This window comes from Rhinatrema bivittatum, chromosome 1, assembly GCF_901001135.1.
Source record: "Rhinatrema bivittatum chromosome 1, aRhiBiv1.1, whole genome shotgun sequence".
NCBI classification, from domain to species: domain Eukaryota; kingdom Metazoa; phylum Chordata; class Amphibia; order Gymnophiona; family Rhinatrematidae; genus Rhinatrema; species Rhinatrema bivittatum.
Genome location: NC_042615.1, coordinates 135367879 through 135389056, shown reverse-complemented (window position 1 = coordinate 135389056; position 21178 = coordinate 135367879). Strand labels below are relative to the sequence as shown.

Below are 21178 nucleotides of genomic sequence, written 5' to 3'. Positions count from 1 at the left end.
ATTAATTGCATCAGTAACATGGGATCTTCTTAGTGTTTGGGTAATTGCCAGGTTCTTGTGGCCTGGTTTTTGCTTCTGTTGGAAACAGGATGCTGGGCTTGATGGACCCTTGGTCTGACCCAGCATGGCAATTTCTTATGTTCATACTTCCTCATGCCAAGGCCTCTCCAGTTTTCCTTTCTCCGCCACCAGCAGCCCTACCAGGGCCTCTCTCTCACCTTTATTTCTTCCGCTGCTGGCCCTCTCTCTCTCTCCTTCCTTTCTTTCTTCGGCTGCAATGGCCTCCTCCGAGTCTCACCCTTTCTACCACTGCTGCCTCCACCTTCCAGGGTGTGAGAGCCCCTTCCCTTCCCTTTCATTCACCCATCTCCCTTCCTTTCTCGCCCCACTCTACCCCATTCTCTTTGCTCCATCCATCTCTTTCCCTCCCCCTCACACTGCTTTTCATTCACCCTTCCCCTCCATCCACTTCACTTATCCCTTTCTTCCTCTCTCATTTCTTCCTCTACTCTCTTATCTCAATCTCTTCCCTCCCTTCCCTTCCTCGCCTGCTTGGTCCAGCCAGGACGTCTTTGGTGTGACCTTGCCTCCCAGTCAGTGGCTGGGGTCCTGTCGTGCCCCCATTGTTCTTTTTCTATGGGTGAGGCTTGGCCTCCCCATTGCACACCCGGTAGTGGTTCACCTGATCCCACTTTCTCTTCTTTCCCTCATTTAACCCATAGCTTCTTACCCTTCCCACTTACATCCTCATCCTCTTCCCTTTTCCTTCCCTTCCCCTCTCACCTCATCCACAACCGCTTCCCTCTCCCTCAGCCCTCCTCTTTTTCCTGGCAAGCTTTTGCTCTGGAGACAGAAGGTGGAAACCCAGCCAGTGCACCATTTTTCCTTTTGCCGGAGGGGTCTGGTAAGTCATCAAATCGCGCTACTGCACCCGCACGGGGCAGTCAAAACATTGCACAGTCCTTGTCCTGCCAGTGTGGGTGGAAACTTTGCTGGCAAATCTCTAAACTGCGCCGTTCTCGTCCTGCTGGTGGGGGTAGGAACCTCACCCGCATATCGCTGAACCATACCGTCTTCATACTGCCGGTGAGGGTGGGAACCTCACCGGCACATAGCAAAACCACGCCACTCGCTTTCACAAGCACGGCTGCCGTGCCCCCTCCAGGCTAGAATGTGCTGATCGTGGTAGGAACGACAGCAGTGCTCGTCGACGAAATGGGTGCTTCTCGCTGGAGTGGAGGAGAGGGAGGGAAGAGCAGCGGGAGACCAGGATGTGCGCGACACACCTGCCCCGGTGCTTGGCGACACAGTGGTGTGTCGCGACACACCGGTTGAGAACCGCTGCTCTAACTCACATGCTCTGCAAAGATTGTTTTTCCTCCCTATGATTTTGTAATACCTACCTTTCCAGTGCAGCTGTAGCCATTTTTTGTTTTTTTTTCTCTTAGGTGATGGAATTCCTACCGTGTTTGTTGCTGTAGCTGGCAGAAGCAATGGTTTGGGGCCGGTGTTGTCTGGAAACACTGCGTATCCTGTGGTTAATTGCCCGCCTCTCACAGCAGACTGGGGAGCTCAAGATATCTGGTCCTCGCTCAGAATGCCCAGTGGTAAGCCTGACAGACTGATTTGGCTTTCTGTCGAGTCTCTGTGGACAGGAGTTGCAGTTCCTAGATGCTCACTGCTTTAGTATAAACCACATTAAACACGTCATGAAAGTTGGGACTGCCAGGGGCCCCAAGTGGCAAACAATTTTGAGTCAGGTGAATGACAGTAGTTTTCCTATCACATAGGTATAAAAAGGTAGATAGCCCTTTTTTTTAATGCAGTACTTTAGTTTTACAGTTAAACGGTTAAGCTAATACTGTAGCATTCGTGGCAGGGGACTGTGGCCACTTAGGTGACATGAAGCAGGATTTACTTGCAAATGCCATTGAATTAATATACGTTAGACTTCTTGTAATTTCACCTGATAAAAATGTAAGGTAATGCAGTAAGATACTAAAATGCAGTGAAACCTTTTAAATCTAGGCTTTGCCTGCTCATTACTTTTAGGGCAGGGGTGAGCAAACCTTTTTGTGTTGGAGCCACATTACAAGTTAACAACAAGGGCTGAACGGCAGGGCGGGGGTCCGCCTTGGAACTCCTCGATACGACAGCTAAATTCCCAGCACTTGCTGCAGGCATTTCAGTATCCAGCAGGCTTATGCACAATCATTTCCTAGCACCCGAGGAGCCCCTTCAGTCGTGGATCCCAGCCTCTAACAAAATCAGAAAGACCTTGCAACCCAAGAGGTAAAAGATGTTTTCTCAGCTAGCAGAATACCTCACTTCTGTCACAAATGCAGAACACAGAAAATAAGTATAAATATAAAGGTGTAGACAAAAAACTGAACTGGAAACCACTAGAAGCCAGACTTATATGCAGTGCAATAAAGCAAAAGCAGAAATATCACAATTCCTTATAAAACAAAGTCAAGAACTATAAATTATTAATCATAACAGTGAGTAAACCATACTAATAAAAAGAATATTTCAAAACAGATGAATAGAACAATCAAAGAAGATCAAGGATAAAAAAAACAATTAAATGTTTCCCAAAAATCAATTAAAAATTTCAAAACGTCAGTCATATCAAACAGCCAATAATTAAAACTGATAAGGATAAAAATTTTCCTCTCTCCATACAAACTCCTGATTTCTAGTTACCCTGAGATTGGATTAGTAGAGGGGAGATGGGGAGAACACACACTTGCTCCTTTCTCATATACATGCACTCACAAATCCTCTTCATTCCCCTCTTCCACTTCCTCCCTCCCCTTCCCTCTCTCACCTTTCATTCATACACCCCTTCCCTCCCCTCTGTCAGTCACTCACCCACTCAATCCCCTCACTCCCACCCACCTGCTTCCCTTGCATCTCATTCACCTCTCACTCCCAACCAGGCTGTCCTTTCCACTCATTTCCATCCCTTTGTCACGCTCCCTCCAATCCACTCAATCCCGTCCTCCCTCTGAAACGCTCCCTCCTTCCCACTCCCTTCCCTCTGTCACACTCCCTTCTTCCCCTTCAGTCCCTTTTCTTCTCTCCTCTCTCAGGCACTCCCCACCCTCACCCCCTTCACTTCCCAACCGCCCTTCCTGCTGGGGCTTTGTCATCATCTTTTTGTCGATTGGGTGCTGGAAGCCCGCCAGCAGTTCAGCTTCAGGCCCACCATGCTGTAGGGCCTCTTCTTGCTGGTGGAGAGTGTGCTGTGGGGCCTGTTCTTGCTGGTGGGTGGAAACCTCGCCAGTGAGCCATGCCATGGTGCCAGTCTTCTTCCTTGCTGGCAGGGGGTGGGAGCCCCACCAGCACATAATTTCATTTGCCACGAGGCAGCCGGGTTCTCTTCTTGCTGGCAGGTGTGGGAACCCCACCAGTATGCCATTTAAGGCCAGGCATCGCGCGGACTGCATATAATGCAAATCTGAAATGGGAGGGAAGAAAGTTGATGGTCTAGATTTGGCCTGCGGGCCGTAGTTTGCCCACCCCTGTTTAAGCAGGTACGAGGAAAATGTATTGTTAACTTAGACATAGGGACTAGTCTGTCGTCTTGTCTTTGTACTGTTGGGGATGTGTTGAACAAACGCTTGTTTAATCGGGAAAAGAATAGATAATGAGAGCAGCAGTTTTATTAGAAAATGAGCTGTACCTTATGGATAGCAGAGGGCTGTAATTGTGGTCTGTTAGTGTGGAAAATGCTTGAGGTTTTACAAATGGAATAGCAGTGTAAAGTAGAAACCTTGTTTAAAAATAAGAATTTTAATTCCTTATCCCCCAAATCAGTCCAGACTCATGGGTTTTTCTCCCCTGCCAGCAGATGGAGACAGAAGAAAAGCTTTGCTGAAACTGTTACTGAAGCTAGTGTTCCACCTGTAGTCTCTCAGTATTCTCTGACTCCAGCAGATAGTAGAGGTGCAAAATCTGCAGTCTGGAGTGTTGAACTGGGAGGGAGAAGGATAAATTGTTCCTAGGGATGCTAGATTCCATGAAGGGCCATCCCCCTGGTAGAGTAGGGCGAGCAAGGGGTTGGTGATCCCGAATTGTTTCTGTCTGGATTCTGTGGAGAGATTGATAGCCAGGGGTTAGATTCCCTCTTTTTCCCCACATAGTGCTCTGTCTCTGAAAGTAGGTCCCTGGAGAAGGCATCTGCACATGGGAGACAGACCTAATTGGCTATGGGGGGGAGAGAACTGCAGCTTGAGTGGGTGAGGCTGGGAATCAGCTATGTACTACCATGGGACTGTTTTATGGTGAGTGGTGTTCTGTCCCACCGGGAACACATGCAGCCCAGGTCTCAGGATGGCACGTGAGAGACGCTGCAAATCATGTGGGGGCAAGTAAGTGCTTGTGAACGCATCGTGGCTATATGGGCCGTGTACGAAAGGCAGGGAAGGCAGCTCAGCATCATCGACCGCGGCTTCGGAGGGAAGAAAGTCATCCCAATCAGCTCTTCCTTGCAGTGTGGAAACCGCAGCAGTTTTAGTCTGTTACCGCAGTACAGGGAAGATAAGGGAAGGGGTCTGCTTCTCCTCTTCCATTATCCCATGCCGTGCAGGTCTTAGATAGTGCCCAGGCAGAAGCTTTTCAAAAGAAGATTCTGAATTTGGTGAAACCTTTTCAACTGACTTTGTGCTGTTGATACACAAAGCCTTTTCAGCAAGGAAGGGGACATACTCCTGGCATACTCCCTGGGGGACATACTCCTGGCAGCAAGCACCATAATGATTGAGAATCGAAGTCCTCTTCAGGCTCTGAGGGAGAGGGGGCACCTTTTTGGTAGAGCCTCCGGGAGATGAGGCTGAGGACAGTGACCCCACAGAAGATGGGGAGATCCCTGTGGCAGAAGGGGATGACCCATGGTAGTCCGGTCTTCCACAAAGAGGAATTATTTCCCCTGATTTCCTAAGTTTTAAAGGAGCATGGGATTCGGAAAGAGTCTGAGCATGAGGTTAGAAGATCCCATCTTGGAAGGCCTGGGTCTGGTGAGAGTTTTTCCTTTCCATCATACTGTTAAGCTGGTTTTTAGAGAGTGGGATACTTCTGAGGCGGTTTTAAAAGTCAGTAAAATGATGGCAAACCTTTACCCGTTGCTGGAGGACACGTTAGAGCTCTTGAAGCTGCCTAAGGTGGATGTGTATCTCAGCAGTGACAAGAAGACGACCCATTCTGGTGGCGGGTTCCGCTGTGCTAAAAGATGCTCAGGTCTGGAAGATGGAAATCTTAAGAAGAAGATTGAAGTCTTGGTCTTGGGCATACCCGTGGCTGTGTGCAGTAGTTTCATGGCATGGGCCTGTTTGCGCTGGGTTCAGCATCTTCAGGTAGAAGGGTCAGTAGCTTCTCTTTTATCCGAGTATTTGGAGGCTGGGGTAGCCTGTATTGTGGATGCTTTGTAATACTTGTGCCTGAAGATAGGGTAACCAAGAGCTTCCCAGGTAAACAAAGATTCCAGAAGGCAAGAATATATTGGCCAGGCAGGGGACCCTCCTGAAGATAGACTGGATTAAATAATAAATAATAAAACGACTAAATCAGCAAAAATGGAGCACAAGTGAAAAACAGGCATTTCTGTGAGAAACATGAGCAGCCCAAGGCCAAGAAGCCAGTGAACAGAAAAAGTGTATCTCAGATAAGACACTTGGCAACCTGTAACATTAGCCATAGTTTTAGAGAAGATTCAGTATTTTTCCATCTCTTATATGGAAGTCCCGGAAAAGAAAAAAAATAGTAAAGCACTTTGCTGTCAATGATTGTCTATAAGAAAGTTGTATGCCATGTATAATTTGAGTAGATTCTGGGACAAGTCATAATTGGAACTGTCTCAAACTACTCCCGAGATGCGATAGTCCCCGTTCCCCAAGGAGACCGGGGACGAGGCAGGTATTCCATTTGTTTTGTAGTTGCAAAGGAAGAAGGTACCCGTTGGCCTATTTTAGGCCTAAAGAAGGTGAATGTAGCCCTGTGGGTTATGTTTCAGGATGCAAATCTTGCGCTCTGTCATTGCAGCAGTCTGAAAAGGAGAGTTCTTAGCCTCTCGATCTCTGAGGTGTATCTATGTATTCCTACCCAAGGAGAACATCAGAGGATCCTGTGCTTTGTAGTGTTGGGGGAGCATTTTTAGTTCCAATCACTGCTGTTTGGCCTTGCGACCGTGCCTTGCACATTCACCAAAGTGATAGTAGTGATGGCTGCCGCCCTTCAGAGAAAGGGCATTCTAGTGCATCCTTAATATGGACGACTGATTAATTCAGGAAAAGTCAAAGGAGCTTTGTCATCGCTCGGTCCAAACGGTGCTGCAGAGGTTACAGTCTCTAGGCTGGGTAGCAAATCTGGCAAAGGGCAACTTAGTTCCGTCCTAGTCAGTAGAGTATCTCTGAGTTTGTTTTGATACCCATCTAGGCAAGGTATTTCTCACGATGGAGAGATTGTTGAAGTTGCAAGTGCAAATTTGAAGATTATGATTTCTAATACCCTGTGTCTGGGATTATATACAGGTCCTGGGTTCTATGGCATCTACTCTAGATCTAGTTCCTTGGCTGTTTGCACATATACATCCCCTCCAGGAGGCTCCGTTGTCCCACTGGAATCCTCAGTTGGATAATTTTTAGCTTTGTTTGCCATAGCGGGGGAGATTCCAAGTCATCTCTCCCAGTGGATTTCTCGGGCCAACTTAAAACTGGGAGTGGAGTTGAGTCGGAGATCCCAGATTTGGGTGGTAGTGACCACCAATGCCAGTTTGACAGGATAGGGGGCCATTTCTCAGGGGCAAACAGCGCAGGGTCAATGGTTATTGGAGGAGGCATCATGGTCTGTCAAACAATTGGAAACAAAAGCAATCTGAAAGGCAATGTTTTGTTTCCTTTTTCAATTATGAGATCTGGCGGTGAGAGTCTTCTCGGACAATGCAACAGCAGTGGCTTATATCAACCATCAAGGAGGGGACCAGTAGTCCAATGGTGTCCTGGTAGGTGCTGGGTGGAGCAGCACCTGTTGGCCTTGTCAATTTCACATGTGGCTGGAGTGGAAAACATTCAAGTGGATTTCCTCAGCAGGCAAATGCTAGACCTGGGAGAATTGGAATTCTAGGACGAGGCGAAGGCTGTCAATCAAGGTGGGGCATTTCTTATCTAGACATGATGGTGTTGAGGAAGAATGCCAAAGCTCACTGTAGAAGTCTGAGCAGGTCTCTATGCTCTCATTCAACCATGGCTGTGCGGCATCCTGTTGTGTGTGTGTGTGTGTTTCCTCCTTGGCCTCTGATAGGCAGAGTTTTAAGGCGTATTGAGGTTCATCCATGGAAGATGAACCTGGTAGCTCCGAAATGGCTACGGTGACAGTTCTTTACAGACATGATAAATCTGGCAGTGGATGGACCTTTGAGGTTTAGGCATTTTCCTAGGCTGCTATGTCAAGGGCAAATTTTCTTGGAAATGGCGGCTCATTTTTGAAAGGAATCATTACGATTGAAGGGATTTTCGGAAGAAGTTATTAAGAACTTGCTTCAGGATGGGAGACTGCCTCCTTCCTTGTGGAAGATGTTTGAGTCATGGTTTCTCAGAGAGGACAATTCTCCTCTTCAGGTTTCTGTTTCTCAGATTTTTGCCTTTTTTGCAAGGTGGATTGCAGAAAGGACTTGCCTTCAGTTCTCTGAGACTACAGGTAGCAGCTTTGAATTGTTTTAGAGGTAAAATGCATGGGTTATCCCTGGCCTCACCATCCGGATGTGGTGAGATACCTCCTCAGCATTTGTGGTCTCTGGTGAGACGAGTGTTTCCTTTGTGGAACCTTTAATTTGGTCTTGAAAGTTCTGTGAGGCCAACTTTTTGAACTTTTGAGGAAGGCATCACTGAAGGACCTTTGTTGAAAGCGGTCTTTTTAGTAGTGATTTGTTCAGCTAGGCAGATTTTGGAACTTTGGTCGTTGTCTGGTTGAGAAACTTTCCTTCAAATTTCAGAAGACTGAGTATCTTTGTGCACAGTATTTTTTTTTTAAACTAAAGGTGGTATCTGCCTTTCACTTGTTGAATGTGCATCGGGTTCTTCTTCACTAGTTGAAGGTCACCAATAGGTTTCAGAGATCAGATCACCTGTTCTTTTCAGTGAAGCAAGAAAGGGGGGAACAAGGCTATTAGTGCATGGTGGCTAAAGGAGGCTATTGAGTCTGCTTATATTTGGAAAGGACGTCCAGTCCCAGTGGGTCTAAGGGCTCTTTCTACCAGAGATGGTGTCCTGGGCTGAATGTCAGTTGTTATGCACATTTTTACAAAGCATTACCAGCTGGATGTTCGGGTGCTGGACTCAGCTGGTTTTGGAGATCATGTGTTGTGAGTGGGTCTTTCAGGTTCCTGCTCAGTTTAGGGGAGCTTGGTCCATCCCATGCGTCTGGACTGATCTGGGGACAATAAGGAAAATTTGTTCTTACCTGATACTTTTCATTCTTGGAGTCCCACAGCTTAGTCCAGAGCCCCGTGCTTTCTGGAAAGACTGCTCTAGTCTGTATGCAAATAGTCAGAAGTTGGTGGTAGTTTTGGGAGTTTTATATATCCTCTAGAGTCTGATTTGCTCCAATTTGGGGCTTACCTTTCCCCTGCTCAATTAGGAGTGGGGGGGGGGGTGTTTATAGTTGTCTAAAATCTTGGCTTGGGTACAAGTCCATAGTGAAGAACTGCAGGTGGCACACTAGCTTAATTAACACAGTTTTAGAGAAGAAAAGTTTTGCCATCTCCATTTGCTGGCATGGGAGAAAACCCCATGTGTCTGGACTGATCTGCGGGACTCCAGGAATGAAAATAGCAGGTAAGAACCAATTTTCTTTTAATGTCGAGGATGGGAACTTTGCAATTTACTCTTTATTTATTACAGCGAAGGAAGGAAAATCTCATCTCTTTGCTTCTGATCCTTCAGTTCCATTTTATAGAGACATCGACTGCACCCTAATGTCTGACCCCACTGAGCAGTGGTTGTGGGGCTCCGCTAAGTTAAAGCAATGGAATTGAGTTCACCCTCTTAAGTCAAATCCATATATAATGAAAAAATCACCACGCAGTGGAGTCCTGCTTGAGGGAGATGTTATGTGTTGGCTTTGATAAAATTGCATCAGATTTTTCATTTCACCAGTTAAGTCAGTGGAGAAAATCTTTTCCCCATCTCAAGATAAGGAATTGATGTTTGATGTTACTTTATTCAATTTCTTATTTACTTCATCCTCTTGCTTGAAGCAAGGAACATCAAATAAATAACAAATATTAATTGCACCCCCAACCATCTTAAGAACAATAATTGCATAAAAAATAAATAATATATAATCAAACTTAAAACATCGCCCAAAAGAATAATCCCCAAAAGTTAATTCCAGTACTCAAATGGGATCACCCCACCTCGTTGATTAGTCTCCCATGTCTCAATAGCTGCAAAGAAGCAGAAAACAGGTGACAAATAAGAGAAGGTCTTTCTGGTCTTAACTGATGCAGCAGAGGAAGGACATGGCTGATGGCAGTGTCCCAGCAATGACATTTTCAAAGGACTAGGGGACTGACTAGCACTGAGGACGGATGGTGATTGTAGTTTTTCTTTCATTCTGCAGTGAAAGATTTCATCATATAGAACATTTTGAATATGGATAATGGCTGTTTTTATTTTTCATTTTAATTTTATAATTAGATTTTATTTTAAATAAAATAGCATGGTTGCCATGTTAGTCCACTTCAGTACACAGAAATAAGGGTAAACAAACAAGTTGTAGGTGATGTTTTTGTTGGACAAAGTGTGTTTGACTGCTATGCTTCTTCATGAGATTAGTGTAAAGTGATTTAGTGATGATGTTGCCCAAATATACAAGTACATTACATGTTATATTACAGTGGTGATGTAGTATCATTTTATTTTCAAAGCTGAAATAAATTGTGTATTATAGAAGCTGAAAAAGTTCACATCCTATAAAACAGGGTTGCTCAAATCAGTCCTTAGGCCGCCCCCACCAGTTGGGTTTTTGGGATATCCCTATTGAATATGCATGAGACATATTTGCATATATTAGAGGCAGTCCATGCAAATAAATCTCATGCATATTCATTGGTGAGATCCTGAAAACCTAACTTTCTGAGAGGACCCAAGGACGTGTTTGAGCAGCTGTGCTATAGAATGGCATTCTTAAGTTGTGGATGCTGACTGCCCCCATCTCTGGGTATAGGTCTCTACCATTTTATGTAGAGTTTTGTGTGGTTGACTGGCCTCCTAGCTGGAGGCTTTTCGGTGCCAGTCTTGTTGACCAATCAGTATGAGCACTGAATAGTTGGCAAAAACAGCACATGCACCACACAGACCCTTTCTGTCTCCCAGCACAGCTGAGTGTATAATTTCCTGTAAAATGTACATTCCCTGTACATACCCAGATCAGTCCAGACTCCTGGGTTTTGCCTCCCTTCCAGCAGATGGAGACAAAGTTTTGCTTACCACATAGCCTGGTGTGCCACCTGCAGTCCCTCAGTATTTCTGTCTCCAGCAGAAATACTGGAGCTGCAAAACTTGCAGTCTGGAAACGAGGTTTAAATAAATAAAATATAGAGAAGATTTCTTTGAAGATTTCCTCCCAGGAGGTTGGCAGGTCCTGGTGGGGACCATCCTTCCTGGTTTTGAGGTGGACAAGCAGGAGGTTGGGGAACCTTATATAGCTCAGTCCTTCACTGCCGGGGGTAGACATCTGGTGGGGCCAATTCTTTCCCCCAGGAGGACTTGCGGAGCCTGTTGCCACTCTTCTCCTGAAAGGGAAGGTAGTTATTGTCTATTTCTTAAAGTTTTTTTTAAAGTTTAAAAAAAAGGGGGGAGGGGTTGCTTTTCTTTTTTTTTCTGCCGGTCAGCCTGGAGTGAAAGAAGTGGAGCTGAAGCCCAGCAGGGGCTCGGCTGCAGTGGCTCTCACGGCGTTGGTTAGGATCCGCTGGCAGCTGACTGCATTCGCAGTCCGGGCAGACTGAAAGCATGCCCTGTGGCAGTAAGTGCACCACGTGCAGTGATGCATGCCGGTTTCTGTTCTCACTGCCTCTCTGGGGCAGAGGGCAGCATGTGGTTGACTGTGGCAGCGTCAGAAAGGCAGCAAGGGCCTGAGGGGCGCTTGGGTGAAGCAGCAGGTTCCTTCCCGATTAGCGCAGGAACGGCGGCCATTTTGTCTTCACTCGCAGGTGCTTCAGAAATTGCGGGGGTGGACTGGGTTCTCCCTCCGCTGCTGTCCTCAGCTGATTGAAGCTGGGGCTCCAATTCTGCAACCTTCTTATTGGATTTTGTCCTCTTGTTGCATGAGGTTTATTTGGCCAGGAAATCCGCGGGGTGGCATGGTTCCAAGCAGGGAGGGGCTGGTGGGTCCATGACCCAGGAAGAGATCCAGGGTTGTGTTTCTGGTGGCAATTTTGTTCTGCTAGAAGGATTTTGGAGCATCAGGCTTTGTCATGTAGGGATGCCTTTTTGAGGATTACGGATTCTGGAGCCTCGTTCGTGTGGTTCTTTCCTTCCTTCTGAAGGTAGTGGTGTCGTTCCACTTAAGACAATCAGTAGATACAGTATGAATGTTATACAATGTATGCATTTAAACATAATAAACAGATATAAAAAAAATAATCAGTAGAGCTTCCAAACTTTCCAAATTTGGATGCTACAGTACCTCACGCGAGGGAGTTGCACCTCTTGGATATAAAGCGGGGTGGTGTTGCGGTATCTTAAGGTCACTAATAGCTTCCAGTTATCGGACCATTGTTTTGTGCTATGGCGTGGTTCAAAAAAGGGACATAAAGCTTCAAAATCCACTATAGCATGGTGGTCGAAGGAAGCCATGGGTTCGGCGTACATCTGTCAGGGTCATCCTATTCCTGAGGGTTTAAGGGCTCACTCTACTCAATCTCAGGGGGCATCCTGGGCCAAATGTTAACAAGTATCACCACAAGAGATTTGTTGGGCGGCTACGTGGAAATCATTGCACACTTTCACTAGGCACTATCATTTGGATGTCCAGGCCCTGGAGGCCATGGATTTTGGTGAAAGTGTACTTTGAGCAGGACTCTCGCAGTCCCAGCCTATTTAGGGAAGTTTGGGTATATCCTAGGAATCTGGACTGATCTGGGTACGTACAGCAAAAGGAAAATTGGTTCTTACCTGCTTATTTTCATCCCTGTAGTACCACAGATCAGGCCAGAGTCCTGCCTGGTTGGGGTGGGGAGAATTGGAGAGTCTGCTCGATCTATTATTGTGATTGGACTGAAGAAAGACACATGTTTTGTTTAGTTTCTCACATTAAGGTTGGAAAAATGTATCCATTATAAGATTTCACTTCCTACTGCTTGTTCAGGGGGATGTGATTATTTGTGGTTGTGTTCGTTAGTATCTTGGCTTGGGTACTTGTCAATACTGAGGGACTGCAGGTGGCACATCAGGTTATGTGGCAGTGTTGGCAAAACTTTCTCTGTTTCCATCTGCTGGAAGGGAGGCAAAACTCAGGAGTCTGGACTGATCTGTGGTACTACAGGAATGAAAACTAGCAGTAAGAACCAATTTTCCTTTTGCTCTGGCTATCAAACCACAAGAACAATCTTTAAAAGTTGTAGGTGTAGATTTACGATTACACTTTTTTTTTATACATGGACAACTTTGGGGCCTGTTTCAAAGTTGGATATCCAAATTCTCTTGCTGAGTGAAAAAAACAGTTAATATAGTACATCAGGAAACTTTATCACATTGGGTTTTTTAAATTATACATTTCCTTTTATGAAGAAAAAATGTTCACCATGTAAAAAAACTGGTAACTCTATTAGTTTTCTACTAAAGAACATTTTTTGGTCTCTTTATGGTCCAGTTTGACTTTAGTATGCAAGCTGTGCCCTAAACTATATAGCGCATTATGTCTTTCACTGGCTACTAAAAATTACTTTTTAACCTTTTTTTTTTTTTTTAGGTCTTGGTTGTTCTACTGTGCTTTCCCCGGAGGCAGCTGCTCAGTTTGCTGCCCAGATTTTCGGTTTAAGTAATCACTTGGTGTGGTCCAAACTAAGATCGAGCACACTCAACACTTGGATCTCTCTGAAGCAGGCGGACAAAAAACTCAGGGAATGCAGTATCTAAAGAGCCGGCCTGGACATTGTACTATTAAAAACTCATTGCCACTGCAAGTTCGTTCCAAATAAAGCTTTTCCTCTTGTTCAAAAAAACTTCCTGAGATGGTGGGCTTTATTTTTAACTATTCAAAGAGGATATTTAACTTCATTTTCGTTTAGAAAAGGTAAAAGGTTTCTAGTCTTTGCTCTATCAGTACAGTTTGCAGCTCCAATTCCAATTGATACTGCTTTTAGAGAAGCTTTCCAAAGGGAAAAGCACCCCCTTTTAAAATAATTTTTCTCCAGTTCAGATGTAATTGTGCTACTGTGGAAAATGTTAACACTGCTATTGTATGCCTAGCTGCCTGTATTAAAAGGTTCTGTGCAGGCCCTGGAGGGAAAAATAGCTTTAAAATTCTGGGCTCGTGTGACATTTTATTTATTATTAGATTTTTACTCTAAACATGTAATGCTTTTGGTGATAAATAACAAAATTATAACAGCATAAATCAGCAATTTTTTTTCTGAAAAAAAAAAAAAGTCCTTTTTAAATCCGATTCTGAACTTATATTTTGTACACAGGGATGAATGCTTATGCTGCCTTTAAAATAAGAGGTATTTTGGGGCCTGTTCCATGGCTTAGGCCACAGCATTCTGCTACAGCATCATCTCAAAAAAGAAAACAGAACACTTCTGGTTGTTACCTATAGATCCCAGTTGAAACCACTAAAACATATCATCAAGGATCTGTGACCCGTTCTGGACAATGACACCACCCTTTCACCAGCTATGGGTGGCAGACCTATCCTGGCTTACAGACAGGCCCCCCAGCTTCAAACGGATACTCATCAGCAGCCACAAATAGTACAAGGACACCAACTTAGGAACCAAGCCCTACTGGAAACCCAGATGCATCTAATGAGGTGGAATCTAGCCTGAAAAGCACATGCCTCGGTAAACTGGTTAGTCTATAAAGTGCCACTTGCCGCGTATCATTTTAGCTCTAGTGTGTAACTAGGGGAGGTAAGGGTTTTGATTCCCCTCGGGGGGGGGGGGGGGGGGGGGGGGGGGGGCTGAATCAGTTACCACTGCTGTGACTGCCCCTACTGGTCAACCACCAGTGCTGAAGGAGCTGCCCCTTGCTACCTGAGGATATCTAGGGGCATCCCACATGGCCATAATCATCTGGGGAGGGCTGGAGGCAGCAGAGATTATTGGGGGGGGGGACATTAAAAAAAAAAATGTGAAGTAGCATTTTCAGTCAAAAAGCAGTATCAAATCATTCATTAACAAGTGGGTGATGGCATCCAAAGGAGCCAATACAGACCAGCTCTAAGAATTCAGAAATGTTTTGAGTATGCGGGAGTGTTCCCATACGCAGCAACTACCTCGTGAGACCCTATGGACAGGTGAGCTACTGTGTGGACAAGTTACTTACCCTTACTGGTGTCTTTAGCCAATTTTTAAACAAGTGTTTGTTTATTTTTGCCATTGCCTCAGTAGCCCCCCAAAAATTAATCTGAGCAGTTGTTTGTATTTAGAAAAAAAGTCAGTCTGTCCTAAAAGGCTTCTGTTGTCAGATTTAAGGCCTGCAAGTATGGGCACTGTATATCCAACATGGCTGCCTATGACATCTGCTACCACTGTGTGGGCCTAGACCATGACATCCGTGAGGGTGTTTCATTTCCACAGATGATAAATTGAAGTTATGGCATTGGGTAAGTCCCTGGCATGATGCTCCTGGAGTGAGGCCTCATTAAATTTCTGGTGCCACATGGAGTGCAGCAAATCTCCTTTCCTCCTTACCCCCCTGCAGGGCTTCACGGAAGGCTTCCCCCTGTTGGTGCTGTGTGTGGATCCATGACAGTTGAAGGGTAGAGTTTAGCATGAAAATCAAAGGCACACTCATCCTGTGCCTAAATGGTGCAAGGGATGCCATGGGGGTCCTGCTCCCTCTGCAGTGAAGAAACTGTGTGCTATTAATGCAAGGATCCACAGGAGTCAGCACTCCTCTTAAATGCTGAGATGGGTGTCTTTCAGTCACCTCCGTGAGACGTCCACTGGCTTAGATAATGTCACCTTCCACAGTGCTGCTCCTCCCTCCACTGCGATAGTGCTCTTCGAAACCGCGCAGAGTACGGTATCCACTTTCGGACATGCCAGGAGATATTTAGCAGCTGGGTCCAGATGCTACATGGCTGCCAGAGCATGCGCCTCCCCCCTTGAACGTAGTCTCTAGGGCATCCCATTCCAGGTCAATTAGTTGCTGGACGGCTTGTAATAGTGGGAAATGACGGGAGGTCTGATGGAGTCCTTCTAGTGGGGGATTAGTGTTAGGTTCCCCTGAGACAGCAAGTTCTTTCAAGCTGTGTGTGACCAGGGCTGGAAGCTCGTCCTTTGTGAAGAAACGCCTCATGGTTCGGTGGAGCTCTGTCCCTGGATGGAGTTTCCCTTGCTCCAAGGGTTCTGAGTCCTCATCTGAGTTGTCCATGTCCCTGAAGGTGGGGCTTCTGGGCAGTGAAATCACTTCCCTGGGCATAGAGGGTCCCGGGATGTTGAGGTCCTCTGGTGGAGGTTGTGGCTGTATTATTGAAGGCCCCGGTTGCATGTGGACGAAGGTATGCAGGCCTTTGAAAAATTCCACCCAGGAGATAGATGCTGGGTCTAAATTAAGAGGCACTGTGTCCCTGGGGAGCCCCGGTTGAGGGAGGGCCTGCTGGGAGATGCTAGGTCAGGTGTACTGTTTGAGAAGCTGGAACCCGGTACCGGCTGGGGAGGGCCATGGACTGGATCCGCCAGGGCCTCCTCGCACTCTGCAGCTCTAATGGGGCATGCTGGCAGAGGCCCTGAGCTTCTTTTCCGGTGGTGCCATGGCTTGTGCGCGTAAAATACAGTTATGCACTCTAGGGCATTGAAGTTGTGCACATAGGATTGGTACGTTCTCAGAGAGATGTGCGCGCTGTTGTGCACACAGATGGAAGTTATGCGCCCAGCACCGTAGGTGTGTCGCTATGCGCACAGTACTTGGGCCCGCGACTTTGTGCGCATGGCTTGGGATGGCGAACAGATCAAGATGGTAACGGCGACCACCTCGGAGGGTCTCCTCATGGGAGGACCCTTGGATCTGACTGGGGTCTAGCCCTGTTAAGGCGGATCAACCCGGTGGCACTGGTCCTGGCTGGTGATCTGTGTGACTCCTCTAGCTTCAGAGACACTTAAAGAGATTTCTACCTTACCTTGTCTCGGCACTTCCTGGTCTCGTTTAGAGCGGTCTCCGACTGCGGGGGGAGAGGGAAAATACTGTCACCGCCGCACTCGAAGTTGCACCTGCTGCCTCTCAGCCTCACCCGATGTCAGGGGCTAGGTCCCCGCCGAGGGATCACGGAAATCACCTTGGGAATTCTCAACTGGGGGAGGGACCCAATGGGTGTCACCACAGGAGAGTGGGGCTCGTCTGTAGAGGTAAAATTTCTTGTTTTGGTTTTCTTTGTTAAATTACTCTAACGCGGTGCTAGCGTGCATAAGAGTCCTGAACTGCTATGGAGATGGAAAATATTGAAGAGTTGCACTTCCTGCAGGGGTATATGTACTAGGGCTGATGTCAGATTGAAATCTGATCAGTCTCTAACTGCTATCAGGAGTACACTATACCCATTGGTCCTGAGTCCATCTGCTACACGGTAGGAAATGTATCTTTTTTGAGATGCGGTGACCAGAATTGTACACAGTATTTAAGATGCGGTCTCACCATTGAGCGAGAGGCATTATGCCATTTCCCGTTTTATTCACCATTCCCTACTAATTCCCAACATTGTTTGCTTTTTTGACTGCCACAGCACACTGAACTGATGATGTCAACGTATCATCCACTATGACGCCTAGATCTCTTTCTTGGGTGTTAGCACCTAATATGGAACCTAACTGTGTAACTATAGCATGGGTTATTTTTCCCCTATATGCATCACCTTGCACTTATCCACATTAAATTTCATCTACCATGTCGATGCCCAATTTTCCAGTCTCACAAGGTCTTCCTGCAATTTATCACAATCTGCTTGAGAGTTAACTACTCTGAACAATTTTGTATCATCTGCAAATTTGATTACCTCACTCATATTTCTTTCCAGATCATTTATAAGTATATTGAAAAGTAAGGGTCCCAATACAGATCCCTGAAACATGCCCCTGCCCATTCCCTTCCACTGAGAAAATTGTCCATTTAATCCTACTCTCTGTACTGCCCTGCCTCCACTGGATGCAACTCTCTCTCATGCATGCTTCATTATGGATTTCCCACCTGGGGTTACAATTTGAACAATGGTAGAAAGAAAATAAGGATGCTAATACGGTGCTAGAGGGGACCTGAGGTGTACAGACTGTGTTTGTGGAAGGGAAGGAGTGTGAAAAACATAAGATTTGCTATACTGGGTCAGACCAAAGGTCCATCAAGCCCGGTATCCTGTTTCCAACAGTGACCAATTCAGGTCACTAGTACCTGGCAGGATCACAAGAGTCAGTAATTGCATGCTACTTATCCTCTTACTACTAATATTTCTATAGTGCTATTCAACATACACAGTGCTGTACAAACAATACAAGTAACAGTCCCTGCTCAACAGAGCTTACAAAAGATATACAGGCCAGGAGACTTGGGGCACTTCATATTGAAGCTCCCCAAGACATTGATTAAAATTAGTGAGTTAATGATACTGAAGGCAATCTGGCTTAAAATTTAAAAGCAGCCTCAAAAAGGTGGGTTTTTACATGGGATTTAAACAAGGTGAGAGGAGGAGCATGATGCACCGCCTCAGGAAGTCTATTCCAAGCACATTTTGCAAGCCAGGTGGATGGCACAGTCAGGAATTGGCAGTAGAGGAGAAAGGCTTAGGCTTAGATAGGAGTGACTTGTTTGATGAATGGCATGCAAGAGGGGTGTAGAGAGAGATAACAGGAGAGGCAGTGAAGAACTACAGGGTGAAGAACGTGGGAACGGATAGAGAGCTAATACAGTGACTTCCGAAGAGGGGTTATATGAGTGTGGTGACTTTGGTGAAAGAAGTCCTGCAGCTGAATTTAGGAGAGATTGTAGTGAAGAGAGATGGCTTATTGGGAGAAGTGTGAGGAGCAGATTACAATTCTCGATGTGGGAGGAGATGAGAATAGGGATAAAGGTTCAGGTAGTCTGATCAGAAAGGAAAAGATAGATTTAGCCCAAAGTCCACCTTAATAAAAGTTTATGGACTTTTCTTTCAAGAACTTCTTCAAACCTTTTTTAAACCCAGCTTCACTAAAATGTATATATAATCTACACTCTATTATGCATTTTCACTCAAGTGCATTGGGGCACTAAATATTTATGTTTTTATTGTGCATTTGTTACACTATTTCTCTATTTAATCATGATATGCAAATAAAGAATTTAAAAACAGTAATAATTGTTTTACTTGTAAACTGATTGCATATTTTAAGTTGGGTAAAGTGGAATATCAAATACAAATAAATAAAAATAACCAACAGCAGGTAATTCCTGTCCCATGTTTATACATGGAGAAGTAGTTTGCCCAGGATGTGGTATTGTAGAAGACAAGGAGATCTGAGTCAGGCAAGTCTGCCAGTGAAAACACTGGATCCCATATCAGCCTCACCCATCTCTATTCCAAATTTTAAAACAAAAAGAGAGAAGGGGCAGACGCATACAAGCCCATTGGAATGCTTGTGCAGAAGGCAGCAGAACTCAGTGTGTTGCAGGGAGCCAGCTTGGTTAGTTACTTTGGTTGCCAGCGTTCCTCCATTGCTGTTCCCAAGGCGCAGTGTTACATTCAGTGCTCAGTGCATACGCTCCCTGGGGATAAACCAGAGACCAGAAAGACTCAGGAGGAGTAAGAAAAGGAAGTGCTCTGAGCAGTGTCTGCGCTTTGCACACTGTCCGTTAATTCCCTTACTTTGGGGTTAAGGAGCTCCTGCACATTTAAGAGCCACTGCCTGTGTCTTTTTGCTGTAAGGTGCTGCGAGCAGAGCCTCAGGCACTGGTGACTTCTGTGGCACACCTGAGCAGATCTAATGGCACACTGGTTAGTAGTCAGATTAACTCTTAATGTAAGATTTTTAAAATATTTTTTTATTAGCAAGATTAGAAAAAAGTGCAACAATTTAATAAGGGCCCCCCCTTTAAATTAGAAATTCATTCTCTCTCGCACAGATATATATATCTATATATATATCTAGTTGGTTGTATGATCGATGCTGTTTTATTTTATGATGCTTTTGTATCACTGGCATTTATCATTTTAGTTTCTATTTGGAATTGTTTTATATAATTTGATCTGCTTTGAATTATCCATTTGAAGAAAAAGAAAATTTTAAATTAAATATAGAATCATTGCATAATTAGCATTGAAAATATACCAAAATTAGTTTGTGGGGGGATTTTTTTTTTTTTAGTTCTTGAATAAGAATTTAGAAATTTGTGGCCAAACTAGCACAGAGCGTTATTAGGGTTGGAGGCAGAGCAAAGGAGACAACCCCATTAGCCATTGGGAAGGATCCCATTTACCTTTCCCCACTCCAACACGAGAGTTGTCGTCCTGGTGGCACCTCACCCGCATGGCTGCTAACCTCTGCTGTCCCTCCAACCTCAGCTCCTATTTGTATTCCTTGCATGCAAATAAGAAAAGGTAAATACACCTGCAGAAAATTCGGACCAGAACAAGCAGGGAACTCAGTTATTCCCCACATGGTTATGCAGTATCATGAGCTCAACACACAGACACGAAGTTTATTATTTTTTATTGAGGGGAAAAAAAGTTTTCCAGAAACACACAACACACTTCACTAAACCAAGAGAAAAGTCTCAACCGCAGCCTTCAGATGCACTCAGGATAGACACTGTCCTTAAAACATGACCAGCTGCTGGCATGTTACAGCAGCATAAAAAGGATACAATTCAACAGCTGTAATTCCTTCAAAGATTGTAGAGGTCAAAAGAATTCACAAATGATCTCCGATAAAATGTTCTTTTTTGGGTTCCCCTGAACTGCAGCTACAGAACAGCACTATCCTTATGAGAGAGGCAATGGTACCTTTGTTTTTTGTTTAACTATCCTAACAAAAAAAAACAAAAACCCCTAACAAGGTTCACACACTTTATCCAGGCTTTGAATGCCAATTCTACATAAAAAAAAATTAACTAAAAATATAAAATACCTTCAGGCACTACCATTGTAAAGGCACAAGTTCCCTGGTCTCCAACTGGATGCACTTTAAGAAATGAAGCTTGTATTTCAGCAGGTGATCCATCCTTTTTAATCCTCAATCACCATTATTACATTTTCTCAGTGGGGTAACCAGATACCCCACAAGTTTCTGCCTGGAACAAGCAGCACATTTTATCCATAGAAAGTAGTCTGTTTATGGCAGCTGTCTGATTGAGAGAAGACTGTAAATAGGGGTGCCAGTGGCATTGCCCTATGAGGACAAGCTGATATTAATAATCTGTGTGTTACATTTATAGGAGAGTAAGAAAGTTCCATAAGAATCTTTTGTCTATCTGAACGCAAGCAGTTTTTAGCAAATGGCCGATCTTTGGGACTAGTGTACACTGGGGTAGCAGTGGCAATATTCCACAAGAACAAACAAATCAAAACCATCACAATATGTGAGGGTGTCTCCATAGGATTTAATGCAATTGCCATCTGGGAGCTTACCAGTGCAGTTTTTTTATTCATAGACAGAAAACTGGTTATTTTCACCAGATGAAAACTGGGGAATTGTGCATATTGTCACTGACACCCTAGTGAAATTATGGCATGAAATGTGTGACAAATGGAGAAATTACTTACCTGATAATTTTGTTTTTCTTAGAGTAGACAGATGGACTCAGGACCAATGGGTTATAATGCTCCCCTGTTAGCAGATGGAGACAGTCAGGTTTCAAAGCTGACGTCACCCTAGATACACCCCTGCAGGTCCTCAGCATTCTCTTCAAAAGCCACTGTGGACATACTATTGAAAAACTTGATTAAAACCAAATGTAGCTGTACTCAACCACCCCAGCAAGATTATAGATGCTCT

General features: G+C 45.0%; 1 protein-coding gene across 4 annotated transcripts in view; it reads left to right on the top strand.

The window, feature by feature from the left end:
• Positions 1–13526, top strand: part of LOC115083420 (multifunctional protein ADE2) — a 134489-nt gene extending 120963 nt beyond the window's left edge. For all 4 annotated transcript variants that reach the window (XM_029587234.1, XM_029587228.1, XM_029587252.1 and 1 more), the window contains 2 exons: positions 1449–1607; positions 12970–13526. In XM_029587234.1, coding sequence (XP_029443094.1) covers positions 1449–1607; positions 12970–13136 — 326 coding nt within the window. In that variant the 3' untranslated portion in view covers positions 13137–13526. The remainder of the gene's footprint in view (positions 1–1448; positions 1608–12969) is intronic.
• The last annotated feature ends 7652 nt before the right edge of the window (positions 13527–21178 follow it).